This window comes from Bactrocera tryoni, chromosome 5, assembly GCF_016617805.1.
Source record: "Bactrocera tryoni isolate S06 chromosome 5, CSIRO_BtryS06_freeze2, whole genome shotgun sequence".
Lineage (NCBI taxonomy): Eukaryota > Metazoa > Arthropoda > Insecta > Diptera > Tephritidae > Bactrocera > Bactrocera tryoni.
This window is the reverse complement of record NC_052503.1, coordinates 2,468,561-2,490,035: the sequence shown is the minus strand read 5'-3', so window position 1 is coordinate 2,490,035 and position 21,475 is coordinate 2,468,561. Positions and strand designations below refer to the sequence as shown.

At 36.1% G+C, this 21,475-nt stretch overlaps 2 protein-coding genes and 1 long non-coding RNA gene across 4 annotated transcripts in view; all 3 read right to left on the bottom strand.

Moving 5' to 3' along the window:
- Window positions 1–6,379: 6,379 nt before the first annotated feature.
- LOC120776706 lies at window positions 6,380–11,002 on the bottom strand. Of its 2 annotated transcripts, XM_040107602.1 has the most exons (3): window positions 10,718–11,002; window positions 9,700–10,392; window positions 6,380–7,105 (listed from the first exon to the last, which is right to left on the bottom strand). In XM_040107602.1, exons 2-3 carry the CDS (start codon window positions 9,814–9,816, stop codon window positions 6,785–6,787), a joined length of 438 nt encoding a protein of 145 aa, XP_039963536.1. In that variant the 5' UTR covers window positions 9,817–10,392; window positions 10,718–11,002; the 3' UTR covers window positions 6,380–6,784. The 2 variants fall into 2 exon arrangements, with proteins under 2 accessions (XP_039963536.1, XP_039963537.1); XM_040107603.1 differs by having other exon boundaries at window positions 9,748–11,002.
- Window positions 11,003–13,673: 2,671 nt separating this feature from the next.
- Window positions 13,674–14,927, bottom strand: LOC120776708. The gene is made up of 2 exons (XR_005705457.1): window positions 13,998–14,927; window positions 13,674–13,934 (listed from the first exon to the last, which is right to left on the bottom strand). It is a non-coding gene; the product is annotated as an uncharacterized LOC120776708 (long non-coding RNA).
- Window positions 14,928–15,031: 104 nt separating this feature from the next.
- Window positions 15,032–21,475, bottom strand: part of LOC120776705 (ammonium transporter Rh type B-B) — a 33,821-nt gene continuing 27,377 nt past the window's right edge. The window contains exons 6-8 of the mRNA XM_040107601.1: window positions 18,922–19,122; window positions 15,498–15,591; window positions 15,032–15,439 (exon numbers count right to left, since the gene is read on the bottom strand). Coding sequence (XP_039963535.1) covers window positions 15,342–15,439; window positions 15,498–15,591; window positions 18,922–19,122 — 393 coding nt within the window. The 3' untranslated portion in view covers window positions 15,032–15,341. The remainder of the gene's footprint in view (window positions 15,440–15,497; window positions 15,592–18,921; window positions 19,123–21,475) is intronic.

Here is a 21,475-nt window from a genome sequence, read left to right as displayed (position 1 = left end):
AAAGGGTCTAAAAAGATCATTACCCTGATTTTGATCGATCAGTTTGTATGACAGCTGTATGCTACAGTTATCGGCGATTCCAACAAATGAGCAGCTCCTTGATAAGAAAAGAGCGTGTGCAAAATTTAAGGTCCATCTTCAAAACTAGCTTACGTATATTCACACAGGACTCCGACGTTTGTCCCTTGACCTATCGTGTCTTTCTCTCTCATTCTTTTCAGCAAAATTAGTCGATATGCTCAATGTGATCCTTAAGATGGACTCTGACTTTGGTCATTGGTATATAATTTTCCACTAATGCCTAACAATTGCAAATACAATTTTTATTGCAATTACTGCTCATGTGGAGACTTACAAGATGATAACCAAGCAACAACAACCACAAATACTACTTACACTTCTTTATTCCTAGCCGACTTGCATGCATATACATCGTACTAGTGGCAACAACAGGTTAGCATGCAACGTCAACAAATAGTACATCAAAGTGGTGGTGAAGGTGAAACAAAAGCCGGCTTGTTGCATGCCACAACTTAAAAGGAGCAATTTATTTACACAAGCCAATGGTATGCCAGACAGTTTATGGTCGAGGATTTGCGTTCGTACAATTTACAAGCCATCGCTACGACTCGTTCGTAACTAAGACGAGCTCTCGCTTAAGATATCACTGCTGGTGCATGTATACTAGGTGCGTATGTACCGTTATGCACATACAAACGTTAATACAATTGGTTGCGATGGGCGGCGGCGACCAGGGATGGTCCGAGTGAGTCTCTCATGTAAGGGCCGCTGTTAGGGTGTGGAATTACGACGGCATGCCTTCGAGTTGTGTGTATTGTTGTTGTCGCGGTTGCATACTTTCATCCTCAGACTGTCTGCAATTTGCACTTACGGGTATGACTAGTTTTTAAGCTGTTGCCCCTGGAACTAAGGCTTCGTACATATGTATCTACATATGTACATACCGCCATACTAACTGTAATTGGAATGATGTGTAACAAAAACCGAAGCAGCAACAAAAGCTCTTCACATACACAAACACACACACATAGAGACGCAAAACAAGTGAGTAGAGTGTTCGTTTTGCAACAATTGTCGGTGTACGTGCGAGTCTCTTTTTACGACAACAAATGGCCAGCCAACCGGTCATCCATGCTCAATGGTCATTTCCGTAAGTGGCTAAGGACTTTTGTAGTGTTTTCTAGTTTTGCTCTTTTCCTTCGCAACTCCAGCACTTGTACACCTCCTTGTATTAATGTTGTCTTAATTTTTTCGAAGGGAAATCATTCATCTCAATTACGAAAATTGTTCGGTGTCGATTGGGACAGTTCACCAATACTTATGTATGTGTATGTGTATATGTACTGTGCTTTTGTTTTCTAAAAATTGTAGACTTGTTGAGCATTGTTTAATATTTGCCTACTACATATACATATACATACATAAATCTGCATGTGCATGTGTGTAAGTAAACTGAGCTGGCATGTTTGCAAAGGTTTAGTGCATTTGTATGTATGCATGTTTATTTGTTCGGTTGTTCTGTAAGTACCGACATTTCTAGAGAACTCGAATTTGAATTCTTGCAAATTAATCAGTTGTATTAGGGATCTTTTGGTTAGGGTGATTGATACAAGTTTGATTATACTGACTTTATATTGTTGGTTGGTGAAATTGTCATGGCAGTAGTTACTTATGTGAGGGTTTGGTCAGGCAGGCTGAATAGTATTATTGTATGATAGTTAGATCAATCTTCAAAAGACTCGTGTTTAACTTTTACTGCTATCGGACTATTGGTTAATAAGTAAGGTAGGTTAGTGTATTTTGGAAATTGGAAGAAATGCTTTTTTTGACAAAAATTTTACACTATGGGCAAACTGTCATAAGAGGTTTGGTAAGTTCCGTTCAGGCAACGTAAGCCTCGAAGAAGGTGATCGCAGTGGACATTCAAAAAAAGAAGAATATAAGAGAAAACATTAACGTCGGGTACAACGATGTTATAACTCCCATATCGTAGGTGCATTTTTATAGCAAAATAGAATATAAAAAGATCATTTTCTTGATTTTGACATTTCAGTTTGTATGGCAGCCACATGCTACACTCGTACGATCTGAACAACATTTCATTGACTCCGCTCGTCATGCTGATCATTTATACGTAGGTTGCCTTTTATATTTAAGGATATGGCAACACTAGTGTTGCAATCTGGAAATTTACAATTTTAAATATTGATATTTTTGATGGTATGCATACTCAGAACGTATTGAAAACTAAGCGATATTTGTGTTGTATAACTTCTTATTCTTATTCTTAATGGTACCTATTAAATCAAGAAGATTTTTGCGCAATTATTTTTTACTACTTTCGACGCAGATTATCCAGCAACAATCCATCAATGAAATTAATTCCTTTTTTGGCGATGAAGCTCCATCAAGGAACAGTGTTTATCGATGGAATGATGAATTCAAAAGAATTTCAGGAAAGTCGTTCCAAATCATTTGTTGTTCCAGAAACTATTGATGCTGTGCGATATTTCAAGATCGTCATGCGACCTATCGAGGCATTACTAGAACTAGTATACGACAAAAATTATTTCTTCATGTTTTATGCCACACAATTTGTCAAGGCTAGTGTTGATGGGTCGAGCGAAATGTTAACAAAATACGATAGTGGCGCTTCGAAACAAGTCTCTGAATGAATCGTTGATTCACCCCTATGAGCCCAAAAGTAAGCACCAGTCGACTGTATGGGGTTCCCAACAAAAGTTGATCGCGCACGAAGCGCTTCCAGACAAATGGTTGCCTGTTTTTTTTTTGGAAAAACTAGATATGTCGCAACCATAGCACTGGAACAACGCAGAACAGTAAATTCTGAGTGGTATACAATCATTTGTTTGCAAGTTGTCGTTCATGAAATCAGGAGAACCAACCGCCGAAAACGGATCACTCTTCATCACGACAATGTTAGCTGTCACCCAAGTGACTCAAGCAACTCCATATTTGAGACTCAAAAAATCGATTTGATGAGTCATCCTCCGTATGGTCCTGATTTGACATCAAATTACTTCTTTTTATTCGGCTGACGCGTTCAAAAGGCATGTTTTGGAGATATCTGAATCACAGTTGCAAAAATGCTTTGAGAATTAGTTCTTAATGGAGAATATTTTGAAAAACAATAAGGAGATTTTCGACCCTCAAAATTTAAATATAATATAAAAGGCAACCTACTTATTTATCTTTTATTAGGTTTCTGGTGTGTCCTTCTGAGTTTCTGATAGCGGACAATCTAAAAATACTACATGCAAGTGTGAGACAGTATGTCATATCTTTTTGGATATGTGAAAATTCTGTGACGGGCGGGCTTACAATGATTTTGCATGTCACAAATCAATGAGAACGGTATCAAAATGGTAAGAATTGAGCTTCGAATTATTTCGCCTCAACTGGGTTTTAGGGATTCTCAAAAGAATGATACGTGATAAGACTTGAAGAGACTAATGGCCAAGATTTAGGTCCCTTTTAAAGTAAAACAAAAAACAACAAACTATATAATAACCCCTCCCCCAAAAAAATTTCTATTCTGCATCCGCCCCTGCAACTAAGGAGCAGCATTTAAACAGTGTTCGGTTCCGCCTTAGTCTTTCCTTATCGTAGATCATATAATCTGTAAATGTATTGTAGTTTTCGTTAAATATACGGAAAAGTGTTTCCTCTTAAGAAACCGTTATTTTTGGCGAGGCAATAGTATGTGAAACCCTTACTATACTGATAATAACATTTCACTTCCTTGAATTCCTTTCCGTTTAAATGAAAAATATGTTTTGTTTGGACCAAAACCTTTCTCAACTGATAAGAGATATTTATAAATTTATTTATTTCGCATGAAAGTGCAACTTGAAAGCTGATTATCTATGACTCAACTGCTCAAGCACAAAAACGCGTTGAACAAAGATAACAGAACAGTGAAATTCATTAATTAAAAATAAAATGCTTAACTTGATAACTGCAACCAGCACTAAAGTCGGTTTAAGATAATTTATGGAAATAAAAGAGAATAACATTTAAAACATTTATGGTATTGAAGAATTACTGTTAAGATAATGAATTGGATACAAATTTGACGACCTCTTTAATATAGGAGGAACTTCGGAAATGTAATGTGCAATATAGTAAGTATTGAGTGATTGTTCATTTGTTTCACATTATTAGTCTGCACACGCTTTAGTCGCTCAAAATTCTCACATCGTTTCCCTCACACCTTGCTTGATATTGACTGGCTAGCTATGGAATACCACTAACAGGAATATCAAATATCGGTATGCCGGTTATGATACCCATGTACCATATACCAATATAGAGATATTAGCAAATTGCAAGTGCGACTATGCGCATAGCTCTGCGGTTTGCTTGCATTCTCACAGGTTATTTGATTTGCGTGGTTTATTGATTATGGCAGTAACTGAGATAGATCAATGTTGACAAAATGCCAATGCCGCACTTCAAAGTTCATAACGCTACAGTGTTGAGAGATGGCAGGTTATTATACCCAGCTACACTTGGTAAGTTCTTTCGAAAAGTATATAAGACAAGCCAACATGTTGCCCTGGGTATAATAATTTCCTTTACATAACGGGTTATAATTACCAATCGGTTGGGAAGATGAGTTCGTGTGTCTACCCGACTGACAACTTGAGTCCAATTTGTGATACCTTGGGGAAAAATGATATACATTATCCCTGGTCTTATGAGTAGCTCAAATTTTGGAAATTAGTAGTAACAAGCGTATGGAGTCATGTGTAGAAGTTCACGCAAATAAGGAAAGTTCTCTTATCGCCATTCACTTGAGAGTGGCCAGAAACGATTCTTTTACATATGGCTCAAGCAGCTCACGACTTCCGGTCTTTGACCAAGTATCCTCTGGGTAGTCTAAGAACATCCGTTTGAAGGCAAGCTAAAGTGAGAAGGCGAAACAGCCCCTTCACAGGGTTGTGCGCTGGATTTGGGACCCGCCACGTAAAAAGCGCCCCCAATGAAAGATTTACTCATAATTCCCGTCCTGCAGGGGTTTGGACGATGACAACAACTGATGAGTCGACGTTGCGAATTTCGAGAGAAAAATTCTGCGAAAGATTTGTGGTTGTTTGCGCGTTGGCCACGGCGAATATCGCATTCGATGGAACGATGAGTTGTATGAGTTATACGACTCCATTGACATAGTTCAGCGAATTAAAAGACAGTGGCCATGCTGGCTAGGTCATGTTGTCCGAATGGACGAAAACACTCCAGCTCTGAAAGTATTCGACGCAGTACCCGTCGAGGGAAGCAGAGCAAGAGGAAGACCTCCACTCCGTTGAAGGACCAGGTGGAGAAGGACCTGGCTTCGCTTGGAATATCCAATTGGCGCCACGTAGCGAAAAGAAGAAATGACTGGCGCGTTGTTGTTAACTCGGCTATATTCGCGTAGAAACCGCTTACGCCAATAAAGAAGAAGAAAAAGAAGTAGTAACAAGCGTATAAGGTTTCAAAGGTTACCTAAATCAATCATAGTCCTTAATGTAAATATTACATAAAATAACTAGAGTATTCCAGTCTAGAAGTTAAAAAAAGTCTAATATTTTTTCCATTTATTTAGGAATACGTTCTCAAGAGGTCTTCGCAAAACTCAAATCATATTCGGAGATATAGGTATTTTACTGACCCGGTCCAAACTGGTTCTACTGAAACTGAAAAGCGCGTTTTTCTCGAAACTGTCTTTTTAAAAACGATATCCACGATTTCTCAGGTTCTGCTCGACCGATTTACCATAAATTTTTTTTTAGTTTCTTTATGACCTTGTCTATGTCTGAAGCCATCCATATCTCAAAATTGAAATTTTTACTATTTTTTAAAAATTCGAAGCAACTAAAAAGTTGTACAGTCTTTTTTTTTAAGCAGTCGGCATTCCGTGAAAAATTATTTTTTCAATTTTTCCTTAGAACCAAACATTGCGACATTATTTTAGATTACTAGCTTTGTTTGGTTTCAGTTTTGCTAAGAGGGATGAAATTGAGGGCATGATCAGGTACCAATTTTTTGAGAACCCCCCTTTTATCAGATGATTTATGAAATTCATACCTTATACTACCCCTCTGAAACACTCTGAACACAGTTTTGAAATGGACAAAGCCAGATCACATCCTCGCTTACTTCACACATATTCAAAAAGACGACAGAGGCAATGTAATCACACACAGTACTCATGAAATGTGAAAATTCTCAAAAATCGGTAGCCGTTTTGGACCGATTGTCAAGAACTATTTTTAAAATCCGAGACTCATATAAGTTGTCACCTTGCCTTATCCTAAACAAGTAAAATTTACCAAGTGTATTGAACAAAAATAAATTGACGTCACGAAATTCGCAGAGTCTATATTTACTAGTAAAATAATCTGATTACGTAGATTTTCATTCAGTGGCACAACTACATTAACATTCTTAACGATACAATGTAGATATCGCTAATCTTAAAATACATATGTAGGTATATACAGACTACTCTACTCAAAGTATTGAATTCTTTCGTTTTACAAACATATGTTTGACATGATATGATACCTTAAAGAAGGTTGTACTAATAACTCTTTATGCTTGTACATACTTATATATATCTATATATCTATATATATTTTATATTCATTAGTGATACGATATACATTTATATGTCTCAATACTTTTATACTTTCAGTTTGTCTCTTAGTGGTCAGAGCCTGAGTCGTAAAAACCATAAAATTACACTCATAATTAAATGCTAAGTTACTTCATCACTAAGCTGATGATTCGTTGAAGAATTCATCGCAGATTTGCATCTCACTTCGCAATTAATATTCCGTTTATTTATATTGTTATTGTTACTTTTGTCCACTTTCTTCCTGCCATTGAGAATTTGTGCGACATCTGCATCGTCGATGGTGCCTTTGAATATGAGTGGATATGGCCACTCGTGACATATTGTAGGCCCGCTGTAATCGCGTAAGGCGCTGATGAGCGCATCTAAGCGCTGCACTTCGAGCAGCTCCTCATTGAAGCTCTTCACTTCGTCCATCATTGTGTTGACATTCGATTCCAGAACCTGTGAATGAGCGAAGGGAATTAAGTATAAAAAATATGATAAAATTATAAACTAAAAGTATTAAAGCTATTCTTACTAAAATAAAGTACAGATACGTATAGTCTAAATTTTTGTTTCAGAGATATGTCCATTGAGATAAATATCACATATCTCTAAATTTTAACATATTCCGCAGAAACCAACGCTCATCACAGTGGTCATAAACAGGAGACACTAAATTTTATTGTCTATACATAATATCGGATAATAAGCTTCCGAAATTTGATGAGAAGTTTTGACATTTTTTGCGTTTTTCATTATTAGTTTGTGAAGAAATTCTGGACTAGAACTTGTCAGATAGACGATTATGGATCAAGATTACCGAAGAAATCACTCCATTAAATCTCCCATTTTGAAAGTACCATACTCTAAATTTTATGAACGATCTCCTTCCGAGGAAATACTAAACCAGAAATATCGAAAATATAGAAATTCCGTATTTTTTGCTTATTTGCATAGCTTATACGAGTAATTAAGAAGTGCTCATATTCTACTGCTGTGACCATTTGTAATATACGTATTGTCAACAGCTAGTTTAAACGACACCCTACACAATTTTCAACGGTTTGTCATACCTTAGTATTCGTTTATATGCATAGGTTCGTAAATATGTACTTAAGCAGAGATTGAGGTTAAATAGTAACAAACAGACACTACGAAAGTGTTTAAGGTGGCAGATAAAGGTGTTTGTTTGTGATTTGTTGATGTTGCATTGAGTAAGTGGGTGCCACTTGGTTTGTTTGCCTTTCCGAGCAAAACTGTGAATTTCGTTCTATTTACATAGCACGTGTACGTACATATACATATACAATATATATACATCTATATATATATATATATTTACATATAGAATAATGCGACTAAGTGACGCTCTCCGTATTATTGACATTGAGTAAATGCTCTAATTGTTAAATACACAAATGACACGAGGCGATTTGGGTTGTGTGAGTGAGACCCCAACAGGGAAAATGTTCTATTTTCTCGCTCAATTCTAATGCTTTGTTGAAAATTCCTCAAGTTTGAAGTGCAAAGTACTTTCATTACTATTGTAGCCAGCTTTTAACAATGTAACTTTGTAATAATATTATGAAATCCATACTTATCACCGTTGACAATCAGTTATTGTAAGTAAATAATGAAAATGTAATGTAATAGTGAAGAAATAAATTGGAATGAGCAAATAGGCGGTCGTAGTAGCCGAGTGTTTTTAGTTTGTGACCGCTAGTCGGCGGTGCAGAGCGGAGATCTTAGTTGGAATAAAGCGACTACACCGAAGCTGTAACCCCCTTCACAAATACTAAAGATTCCATACAATAATTGGATTTTGATCGATCAGCTTGTATTTCAGCTATATGTTAGATTAATCCGATCTGGAAAATTTCTTAAGGTTTTGTAGCGTTGCTTTAGAAAACAATCTACGCCAAATTTTGTTAAGATATCTCGTTCTATACAGAAAATTGATTTTATCGTCAGTTTGTATGACAGCTATGAGCTATAGTGGTCCGATATCGTTCTGATATGAGCAGATTTTTGAGAGAAAGGAAGTGTGGAATATATAATACGACACCTTAAAAAATGAAGAACTAGTTCGTATGTGTACAGTCAAACAAATAGTCAGATAGACATAGCTAAATCGACTCAGCTCGTCGCGGTCATCATTTACATATACATACATATGCATATCCTCTAGATTCTCCGACGTTTTCTGCTGGGTGTTACAAAACTTCGTGGTAAACTTTAAAGTATAACCTGTTCAGGGTATGCAAAGTCCGAAATATACAATATTTGACATAAAAAAGTTATTTCGTAAGTGCAGGCGCCTATCGCGTGGCATAAAATTACTATTAATTTTGCAGATAACATATAGACATCGACGAATTATGAGTACCGTAACTGAATTTTATGAAAATCCACCTAATTTCCTGCATAGCCGGCTTTGACTCCTACTAACAAACATTATCATTCGAATAGTATCGAATCACAGATCTAGGAGACCTATCGACACTGCCATTTCTTGATATGGTCAGCTAAAGGTTTTTCGGAAAACTATGTCTTGTTCTAGTTTTATTTAGCCTATTGTATCTTCTTATTGGGATGATTTAGCATTTAGAAGATTGATTTTAGACCTCAGCTTAATACCAGAAGGTAAGTATTTCAAATTGGAAAATAAATCGTAGTGCGTCTCTGTAAGATGGTTTGCACTCCGAATATGACAAGTTTATTTTTATTACTGAAATTTTTTTGATGATGAGAAGTATGTAAGTGAAGTTTCAGAATACAACTGGATATAAATCTTAATGATTTTGGAAGTATAATTCTGCGATTTCTGTTAAAGTATACAGAGCATAGATATCATAGACACCATTTTGTTTATTCGACATCTAAGCTTCTAGAAAATTTGATATTTCTTTTAAAATTCCCCAAAATCTAGTAGGTACTATATAATATAAGAGCTGTATACAAAAATTAAAAAAAAAAGTGAAGTATCGATATAATATGGTTAAACATATGCATGTACGTATATACATGTATAAAATAACTGTTTGTGCAATTACCAAAAATTCAATATGCAAATTTATTACACATTTCAACATTTGACGTACACGATTGCGTAGCTTTTCGATTGTCAGCAGATGCCGCTGCATGACATTAATTGACGTTTCGCTTGTCATACTTTTCGCTTATATTTTGACGTCGCGTCTAGCTGACTAAATAATTGACAAACCGATTGTATGAACGCTTCACACATTTGTATGCATGCGCATATGTATGCATAATAAACGGCAATATTTTGTAATATGTACTGCGTTATTATTGTTTGTTGTTGTTAACTGTAATTTGCATGCGAACTAACTTGTTTATTTTGAAACCGTCGTTGCTACTTAGTTATAGTCTAGTTGTAGGCGTTGGAAGACACTTTTTCACAAACTATTTTGGAATTAGACTTTCGATTTATATGGGCTTCATTGGGTGTTCGAAATGTTGCACGTGTGTTGCATATATTCATATTTTATTATATTTTGTTTATCGTAATTTGCATTTGTGGGAAAATCACTGTCCTCTGCATACACTTCTTTCAATTTATTTGATATGATTTTCTCATTATTATTTGCCACTTCGTGTCACGCGCAACACCGCCATTCCGCCTTCCCGACGTCTGATTTTTTACACTTAGATATGCGTTAATGACCTGTGTTGCATGCCACAGTCGAATAGATGACGCCACAAAGTGTGGATTTATAAAGCAACTGTCACACATATACAAATACATAAAAATCATAGAACGTTTGCTCACAGAAATCACTCTGATTTCGTGTGTATGTGTGTGTTTGTGTGTACGGTCTCACTTTAGTAAAAAATGTACATTAGATATCAACTGGTAGATAGAAAAACATTTCTCCAACAGGTACACCCGTCGCGGTCATTAGTGTCAACATGATTGCATGGCAAGCCAGCGTGCACACATACGCACACACACATACAGCAGGGTAGTAATACACGGTTGTACACAATTAGGAAAGAATTTGCTAACGCCGCAGTGTCTGTGAGCGCTTCAGCTGTTTTGCGTCGTACTTGTTGGTATGTCATATGCTTCGGCTTTAACCGTTAGCCTCTACCACTGCGCCGTCTTCAGGCAACTTCGCGTACAAAGCATATGGGAAGCACTACCCGCCGCACAACGTAAGGTCGTTAGGTAGAAAAAGCTTTCTGTCGGCTATCGTACGCGTTTAAAATAAAAATCACACTGTGACATTTTTAGCTGCGGGTTTTTTATGCTTTTTTGCAAAAATGGTTTTCGTCATCTAGCGTTACTGTCAGCGGTCTAGCTATCCATCGGCAAGTATGGTGAGCGACTGATGAACATTCGTGCAGCCAAACTGAATGCTTTAGCTGGTGTGCACTCCACGACATTTACATATTTGTATTTGCTTCTCATTGTTTTTATATTTTTATTTATTCTTACTTACTTTTGCTTGTTGTATTCATTTCACTAAGAAAGACAAAGTCACTCACTGCGCGTTTGTAGTAAGCACCGACGCTCACTGAAGAGTATTTTATTGCTCAATTGTTCTAATGCGCTTGCCAGCGAGGAGGTTATCAATTCGATTGAAAAAAAATATCGCAAACAATCGAAGAAGAACTTTTGGTGTTTGCTTTTGAAAATACCAATTAATCAAATTTTTGTTATGGGTATGGATTTATGGTATGACAGCACCTAAAATGAGTACCAATTTTCCTTTCAGGAACCATCTCATATGATCGAGGAACAGAAAAAAGTCGCTGGAAGCCGGATCCGAAGAATACAGTGAATATGGAACCATTTCGATATTTTCAGTAGAGTCAGCTGTTGTTTCTATGTTTTTAAAAACATTGGATTTTACTTTCAACTGTCAAGTTTAACAAGCAATAACTTTTGTAATGAACCTTTTTTTTAGCTAAGTGCTATTTATTCAGAAAACTAGTTCGATTTACAGATTAAAGTTTTTGCTTTCTATATTGGTAGCTTCGTACACCCTAATCGTTATCACAGGAAAGTAACTTCCCGATGTCGAAACTATAGGTTTACTTAATTCTTAACTACTGATAAGCCGGTTCGTCGGTTTTACGAGTAACATTTTTAGCTTTTTAGATAAGAATCGGTAATACCAGTTAAATAATTTCTGATAGTTTTCCTTTCTTTACTTTTGGTTTATGGTTTCTCTCATTGTGAGCGCTTTTTGGGCAAAATTATTTTTCAACTTAATGATAATCTCGTATAGTTTTCCCCCCAAAAGGGTCTGCAATTTATGCTCATCTTTTGACACTTCAAAATACATGTATTTAAATGTATGGACGTTTCTTATACATATGTACCTGTACTTACTGCTTTACTTGCTCCAAATTTCAAGATCAGAGTGTCAAAAGACGGCCCTTCTGAATAATGTGCGAGCGAGAGTCTTTTGTGCCTTCAGTTGGCCGCTCTTTTGAGTAATTTTTATGATTGTCATTTACTTTGAATTCAATTTACTCAATTTATTAACATTATTTCTACACACATATATGCATACACATGCTTTATATCAGCGTTGGTCTCTCGCGAAGTTTTTTAATGCAATCAAATTCTAGATTCTCAAAACGTGAATTAATTCTTTTATTCAATTGTTTTTTGGTATGTTCGCATTCTTTTGTGCTATGGTTAAGCGTGCTGTAATTCAATCGCTCGTGTAAAGACACTATGTAACTAGAAGCACCATTATGATAATAAATAATGTACAATTAGACATAAATATTTATTGTTTCACTTTGCTCTTCAGGAGTTAAATTTACGTCAATAATTAGCGCAGTTTCAAGTGGCACTCTCGTCTATATGATATTTATGAGAAGATTGTCGGAAGGCATTTTCCCGCAATGCCATTTATTTAAACACGTTTTTGAAAGCAAATAAACATTAATTTTGATCAAAAGATATGCATATGCATATAGTATGTATATGTGACAATATTCGCCTTTTACAGGCACTCAAGGCCTTTCATTTCCTTTCAATTAAAATTTATTTGTATTAAGTACTAAATAATTTAATAAAAATTGAAATATTTTTGCGCGATTGATAATTTTTTTAAACTAACGGACTATATTAACCAGAAATATCTAACTATATTTTCGAAAAACCATCCAGAAGTCTTACCTGGGCGAATGCATCGCCTGCATGTTACACTTCGAAGCGATTATGAGTTCAAGGGCCAATGTAATTTGAGATAGCGATGTCATTATCAATAAGAGGCACACTTTTTTCGACCGAATTGAAGGATATGAATTAAAACTGCAATAAGACGCGTTGCACATTCCGCATGCAATGTTTAAGAGAAGGTTATTTTCAAGAAAAGTGGCTTAAGTTGATCCAAATTCATTAGACTTTATCGCGACATATTTTTTCAGTGGTTTTATGATAGTTTCGTATTTGAAAGATAACCCTAATGTAAACAAAACTCATTGCATCTCTTAAATGAAGGCGTGTCATCACGACAGAGAGTTTGAAAATTGAGTTATGAAGATTAGCGTCTTGGTGTGAAAATATCAGAACAGTTTTGGTAATTTTTTTTACGTGTGCTGTTAATTAGTAAAAACTTGTTAAAGAAATTATTAAGTTTATTGATATTCCAATTAGCATTTAAACAAAAACAATGCAATTAAAAGCGAAAATTACCACTAAAAACTAATTAATTTCTAACCTTAGATTATGTTTTGAGATAACATGTCAAACAAATAAAGGCAGATTGGCGATTGAACATTAGCTGATACTTACGGATTAGAGCCGCCATCAAACGAAGCTGATTGATTTTTTAAAATATCTCTTTCAAGGAAGAAAGCCACTCGGGGGTTTTCCATTGCCTGTAAAGTGGCGATCACTGTTTAAGCTTTTTCGCTGTCCGTACATAGCTGGATTGAAATCTGGTTCTGCAAGAGGTATCCGCCATTCAAGCGCGATCACTCACAGACAGGTTTGCGAATTTTTTAATGCAAAAATTTTGGATTTTATATTACTTTTTTAGGCAAACGCCTACAACAATATCTTTTCATCCGAAGATTCTTATACTCTCAGTTGCAACCTCATTTTCTGGGTTTCACTAGATTTCTGTATTTGGGGGCACAGTGCTCAGCTCACTTAATCAGTTCTAGTTTCGTGAGTAGTAATTGAGTAGCATGAGATGGATAAGAATTTAAAATATTGTGGATTTGTTTTCGATTCCTCTTATTATTATTATTATTCCACTCATCTTATTTTTACTAACATCTGCAAAGCAAACTTGACCTGGAAAAGTGTTCTTTTATAAGTCTTCAACGTTACTCACATTCCACATATAGTTGTACTTACATAAGGAAGAGCCATGATGTTTTAAATTTTAAGAGTAAAGTTAGAAAATCCGCTGCTGTTCTGATAACTTGAGATATGTATGTAACTCCATATTGTCGGCCAGTGAGTTCACAGCATTTAGCATCAGACGGCGCTTACAACGAAGGTTATTTTTGTACAAAAATATTTGCTAACACTACTTTTATGTTTGCATTTATGTATATACATATGTATGTACGTGTGAATATTATATAACTGCAATGACTTTCCTAACGAATGTTTAGTGGGGGAAAAATACGCAAGAAACTTTTTAATGAAATAATGCGAAATTTTATTATTGCCACTTTGCTTTCATACAGCTTTTGCATTACTATGCTATTATTGTTGCTGCGGGTTGTTGCAATTTGTTTGTATTAATGTACATTTTACGCATATTCACGGTGCGGAAAGTTCACATTTGTCTGTGATTTTTGACATTTGAAAAATAAACTCATATGCATGTATAGATGCATATGTTATATATTTACACGTAGTATATATCTATCTATATATATATATGTATGTATTTCGCTATGTACGAGCGAAAGCTTCATTTGTAAACACCGCGGTAGTACACATTATTCTCGGGCACAATGACATTCCAGTGGCGCAACATAATTGGGCGCCAACGTACTGCTGACACTCTGCCGGCGTCCAAAAGGCGTGAAAGTTTGTCGAAACTTTATACAAATTCCACGAAAATTATAGCAAATTGGCACAAGGCATCGCAGCAGTCAGTGAAAAGTAAGAGAGGAAATTAAAAAATTGAAAATAAATAAAAAAAAAAGAAAAATTGTAAGAACATGCATAGATGGCGGAGAAATTCTTGAAAAGTGCAGCGACATTATCGTAACACACACACACACACTTGTGAATAAAAATATATATAAAGGCATGTGAGCAATATGTTGATTAAAAGTTTCAGCTAATGAGACGAAATAAGAAAAGCGAAAAATATAAATATTTGAAATTACCAAGGCAATTACTTTCAAGTAGCAAAAAAAATACATTTAATATTTGCTTCGAAATTGCTCGTGTTTATTAAGTGTGGCATAAAACATAGTATTCGACGTTGCTCTACATAAACTAAACTAAACAGTGATGACATCAATAATCTAACAAACAACAACTAAAATAATTCAAATTGATTATACTTATATGATTACAATTAGATTGTGTTGGGACTCCACAAAGTAACAGCACTTTGGCTGCTATCATATTATTTATAAAAAAAAAAAAAACTTAAGACGCTACAAATGAAGTGTTCTAAATTTTCCATGTAAAAAATGGAAATGTAACATAATTTATTTATGTTTTGGGCCTTTACTAGTCTTCTTTATGATCTGGCACCTCCCAGTGTAGCTCGTCCTGATGATGTTCGTCCTTCTGCAATTTGCGCATGCCCGTGTATTTAAGGATAGCACCTAGAAGAGAGGAATAGCATGAATATTACAGTATGCTTAAGAAGGCTTCTTCCAGTACCTGTTATGATGCCACCGACAATGGCCACCAGTAAGGTGACTGCAATGGCGCAAAGTTGAAAACCAGCTTGAGCGGTTGCCGTACGTTCATAACCCTGCAAACATAAGATACACATTTGTTTACTAAAATCTTTAATTATATTATTATTGAAGGTTATGAAGGTTTTTTACTTCTATTGAATACGCGCAGAAACAAAGATCTCTATCAGCTATAGCGTATCATAGGAAAGGAAGAACCTATGACCTATTTACCTATTTAACTCCAACCGATTACGTCACCCCTCGCTTGAAGCATATTCAAATTTATGCAGAGGTTCCTCATGTGATAAATAACAATTTTAGAAGTATCTTTTTTGGCGGAAATAGAAATTTGGAAAAATAATTGTGACAAAATTGAACGAAAACTTCATTAAAATAAATTTTTTTTTTTTATTTCAATGCCATTGTAACTAGTTAACATAAAATAAACTAACGAACAATTTGTTTTGCTTAATGTATAATACAAAATAATTAATGGTGCTCTGCGTATAAATTGCAGAGAATCTGGTTACTGTATAAGGTGATATGGTTTTTTGCGCTTAAGCCTTTCTTTCCATTCACTTCGAGTGACAAGAGCCCTGGCTTCAGTGTTCACATGGTCAGAAAGTCTTTCCATATGAGACTTTGCACATTTTTTAATTGATGCAGCAACTGAGTCAATTCCGAGATCGCGTTCAAGATCGTGACTGCAAACATACCAAGGCGCATTGACGGCGCATCTTAAAACTTTGTTTTGAAATCGCTGGATTTGTGCAACAATGCTAGGGCTTGAGCAGCCCCAAAGTTGTATCCCATAAGTCCAAACTGGTCTGAACACCTGCTTGTAGACTAGAATTTTGTTATATGTGGATAATGCAGAGTTTCTACCCAATAGCCAATACAAGTTTCTGAATTTTATTTCTAATTCTTCTTTTTTCTTTTTGACATGTGCACTCCATCTAAGTTTTGTGTCCAGGGTCATGCCTAGGTATTTCGCGGTATTATGATATGGTATTTGCACACCGTTTAAGTACAGAGGCATATATGTAGTATTGTTGTATGTGAAATCAATGTGTACTGATTTAGTCTCGTTTAATTTTATTCGCCATTTAGCTGTCCATTCAAATATTTTGTTTAAATGTTCCTGCAATCTTGCAATTGATGCAGTTTGTGTTTTGCCGACAGACAGAACCGCAGTATCATCTGCAAATGTTGCTGTAATACAATTGTCGTCATGTGGTAGATCGCACGTAAAGAGTAGGTAAAGAATGGGTCCTAACACACTACCCTGAGGAACACCAGCCTTTATTTCCTTTAAATCAGAGTACATATCTCCATGTTTAATTCGAAAATAACGGTCCGAAAGGTATGATTTTAAAATATTGTAATATTTTTTTGGTAAAAGCATTTAAATTTTGTTTAGGAGCCCGCCATGGCAAACTTTATCAAAGGCTTTAGACACATCGAGAAAAACGGCCGAGCAAACTTTTTTGTCTTCGAATGCATTTTCAATGACTCGAGTTATTCTATGTACTTGGTCAATAGTGGAGTGATTTTTTCGAAAGCCAAACTGATGCGCTGGTATCAGCTTCTCAGCTTAAAATAAAATAAAAATAAAAATGAAAAAACCTAAAATGAAACAAGTAAGAAAATACTAACTATAACTATAACCGAGCATTTCATACTCATGTAACTTGCAAGGATTAAAACTAGAGAATACCTTCAGCTACGTAAGACTTGCTACTTATATAGGGTCTAGAGCAAGTTTTTACCCGATTTTATTCATTCTAAGTACAAATATAATTTAGCCTCCTCAACATCGCATATAAGGTTCTATCGAGCGTATTGTGTGAAAGAATAAAGCCCACCGTCAACAAACTGATTGGACCTTATCAGTGTGGCTTTAGACCTGGAAAATCAACAACCGACCAGATATTCACCATGCGCCAAGTCTTGGAAAAGGCCCGTGAAAGGAGAATCGACACGCACCATCTCTTCGTCGATTTTAAAGCTGCTTTCGACAGCACGAAAAGGAGCTGCCTTTATGCCGCGATGTCTGGCAGTGAACGAGGGCGAGACGAAATATCGCCTGTCATCAAACAAACAGTCGTCGCACTCGCGACTTGGCTCTCACGTCACTGTTGACAGTCATAACTTCGAAGTTGTAGATAATTTCGTCTATTAAGGAACCAGTATTAACACCACCAACAATGTCAGCCTGGAAATCCAACGCAGGATAACTCTTGCCAACAGGTGCTACTTCGGACTGAGCAGGCAATTGAGAAATAAAGTCCTCCCTCGACGAACAAAACCCAAACTCTATAATTCACTCATAATTCCCGTCCTGCTATATGGTGCAGAGGCTTGGACGATGACAGCAACCGATGAGTCGATGTTACGAGTCTTCGAGAGAAAAGTTCTGCGAAAGATTTATGGTCCTTTGTGCATTGGCCACGGCGAATATCGCATTCTATGAAACGATGAGCTGTGCGAGATATACGACGACATTGACATAGTTCAGCGAATTAAAAGACAGCGGCTACGCTGGCTAGGTCATGTTGTCCAAATGGACGGAAACACTCCAGCTCTGAAAGTATTCGACGCAGTACACGCGGGAGGAAGCAGAGGAAGAGGAAGACCTCCACTCCGTTGGAAGGACCAAGTGGAGAAGGACTTGGCTTCGCTTGGAATATCCAATTGGCACCACGTAGCGAAAAAAAGAAACGACTGGCGCGCTGTTGTTAACTTGGCTATAATCGCGTAAGCGGTGTCTACGCCAATTAAGAAGAAGAAGAAGTACAAATATGCACCGTTATTAGAAAAACACGCTCTCTCAATTTTATTAAGATAACTTACATATTGGCCGATTTATATTTGTTTACGACAATTTTACATTTTGCTAATGCCTAAACAACCTCTGTGTGAATTTTGAAGCGAATTTGAGATTTGAGAATATTATAATATGTTGTATCTCCTTGTTGTTGCAATATTCAGTAATAACATGAAAATCATTATCAGGATACTATATGATTAGAAAAACCGTATATTATGTGCTGAAGACATCTTCGCCTCAACAGTTAGCCAAATACATCTTCAGATATACGAATGCGCCTAACATTTTAAGTCATTTCTAATTTCTTTACCTTACCACAGCACTCTCGGAAAACCCAAGATATTTCATAATAAATACTTCATACCGATGTCGGACCGCTTTAACATATAGCTGCCATACATACTGAAAGATCGGAACGTGTACGACGAAACCATAAGTATAGACAACACTGCACTCTCCCAACATATAGCTGGCATACAATTTGACAGATCGAAAGCAAGTTCTTGAAAGAAGCTTTTTGTACTTGAAGTGTATTAACCTTGTTCTTTTTTACTATGTATCCACAATTACTTACACCAAGTATAATTGTTGAGTTGCTATTCTCCGGTGCTGCAGCCATAGCTGGGAAGATTTGACCCAATTCGGACTTGTATTTTTCCTTTGTGACCAAACAGGCAAATATCGCTGAGGCAATCGCTGAGAGGATGGCTGGCATGCCATGTAAATTGTGAACACCGCAAGTGTCGTGTATGCCCAGTACAGCGGTGATGCGGGGCTGTAAAAATGCAATTGAAATAGAATTCAATTAATAAAATGTTTGAAGATATAACTCCTTTAATACACACATATTCATATGGATAATAATAGTTTTACACCAATCAAGCTTATATGCAAAAATTCTCTTAATTTATTTAATATACAGTGTTAACAGAGACTTAATAATAAATATCATCAGTTCATATGATAATTAATAAATTCTAATTTTGCTCCGAACTCACAAATTCCACAAACATTGAGTATCAATCAACTAAATTATGTTTGCAATTTGAAAGGCACTTAATTAGCTAAATCAGCGCAATTAGTTTCGAATTATTTAAATTAATGAAAAATTTAATGAAAAGGAAAAAACTGCTACTTAAGAGCAATTGCCTCCGACACTTCAGAAGGCACACTCGACTATTATGCTAAATATAAAAAATATGCACAATATTTGAAAAAAAAAATAAATACATATTATAACGGCGCGAGTGGGGAAAAATTGCTTTCAAAATTGTTCAAAAACTACTTGTGGTACTCAAAGCGCCGCGGTCACCTCTGCACAACCACAGCCGCATCAGGGAGCGGTGCACAGAGAGAGGAAGAGAGGGACGTTTGCTCTCCGCTTGAGTGCTGCGCCGTTGTATGTTTGCATAGCTACATTAAATTTATTCATATTGCCTGCACACCCCTTGCAAGCGATGTCATTGCAGTAATTCAATATTGCAATTCGCTGGGAATGGCAACCCTCGCCTTTAATGCGGCAATCGACCTCATGCAACTAAATTGAAAATTGAGCATTTTACATTACAGTGAAGCGAAGTGTTGGCAAAAATACTAATGTGCTTTGTTGAGGGCATATTTGCAAGTATTGCTGTGGGTGTGTTTGTCTGCATCCAACACCATAATTACTCGCTCCTCTGGCATGTTGTGGCTGCCCTGCCTGCCTATCTTTTTGCCTGGGTGTCTGTCCGTTTGTCGGTGGCGTTGCTTGTTTTGATGGCCTTTAATGGCTCAATAATATGCTACGTCGTTTGTCGTCAGCCTCAACAGCAGGACAAATAAGTATGCGCACTTGTTTGAAAGAGGGGATGTGGGCGTGCACTCGCTTGTCACTGGCGGTTGCACAACCTAAGTACTCTTCAGTGACTAATTTGCATTTTGAATTAAATTTAATAAATTTTGTTATAAAATAATGACTTTTACTTATATACTCGTATATATTTAACGGTTATACGTATATACTCGTATGTGCGAGAGTGTGAGTTCCAATCGTTCGCTGCATATCGTGGTTGAAACTTGTCAAGGGCACTTTTGATTTTTCTCTGTAATTAAAGGCCGTGCGTTGGAAGAGCATTACATGAAACTCTGTAGAATTTATAGCAAATTGATGCAGTATTTTAATTAATTTTTACATCTAAAATGCAATTAACTAATTAAGTATGAAAGTTGCTGAATTTTTTCAAATAATGGAAAGTGCAATTTCTGCAAAGTTTCGATGTGTTTAAGAGGAAATTTCTAACGAATTTATATTTAGAGCTCAATTTTGTAAAACTGAAAATTTCTTATAATTATATAGTATATATTTCTATGAATTGCACCATAATTTGGTGACTGTGATCCGAACGAAATAAAATTTATTTTGTCGTTACAACAAGACTTAATAATATTAACGGCTCATTTTCAGCCGACATGCTATATGTGTACGTTGGTTGCCTTTCGTATTTTGGTATTCGAAAACAAAAACAAATTTTAATTATCAATTCTCTTAGAACTTTTGCCATTCTCTTTGAGATATCTTCAAAACACCCTTTTTAACGCATCAACCGCCTCTTAAGTTGTCGAAAAACGTTGACTTTTATTTTATTTTTTTCGTACGGAAAAGAAAAGAAGTCATCCGGTCTAAGTAAGTACTATACGGAGGATGACTTATCAAATCGATGTTTTCAGTACTCAAAAATTCAGTTGTTTCAGTACATATGTGATGGCTGGCATTGTCGAAGTGAAGAGCGGTCCGTCTTCGGCGGTTGATTCTCAAGATTTCTTGAAAGACTACTGGCAAACAAATGGTTGAACAAGGTGCGTTCCAAAGTAAACAGGACTTAAAAAAAACAGAACAAATGGGTTTTTTCGGCAAAATTAATTTATTTTATTCAAAATAGTCTCCTTCTGCTTCAATACAGCTTTTTGCATGTCGCAAAAGCATGTTCAATTCAATTTCCATGAATTTCAGTGATGATTTCGGCTGATTGTTGATGAATTCACGCACAGATCACGGATTTTGATTGGCCCACATGTTGATCGTCATTTATGTCCTCACGACCACTTTGAAGACGTTGAAACCACTCGTGCACTCTGCTACGGGATAGGCA

Bases quoted from the DNA above. Each gene is read 5' to 3' on its own strand.
- LOC120776706 (XM_040107602.1), bottom strand. From the start codon at position 9,816: ATGACAAGCGAAACGTCAATTAATGTCATGCAGCGGCATCTGCTGACA. The intron at 7,106-9,699 runs GTAATTGCACAA...GCTCATTCACAG, and splicing joins ATTTGCATATTGAATTTTTG to GTTCTGGAATCGAATGTCAA.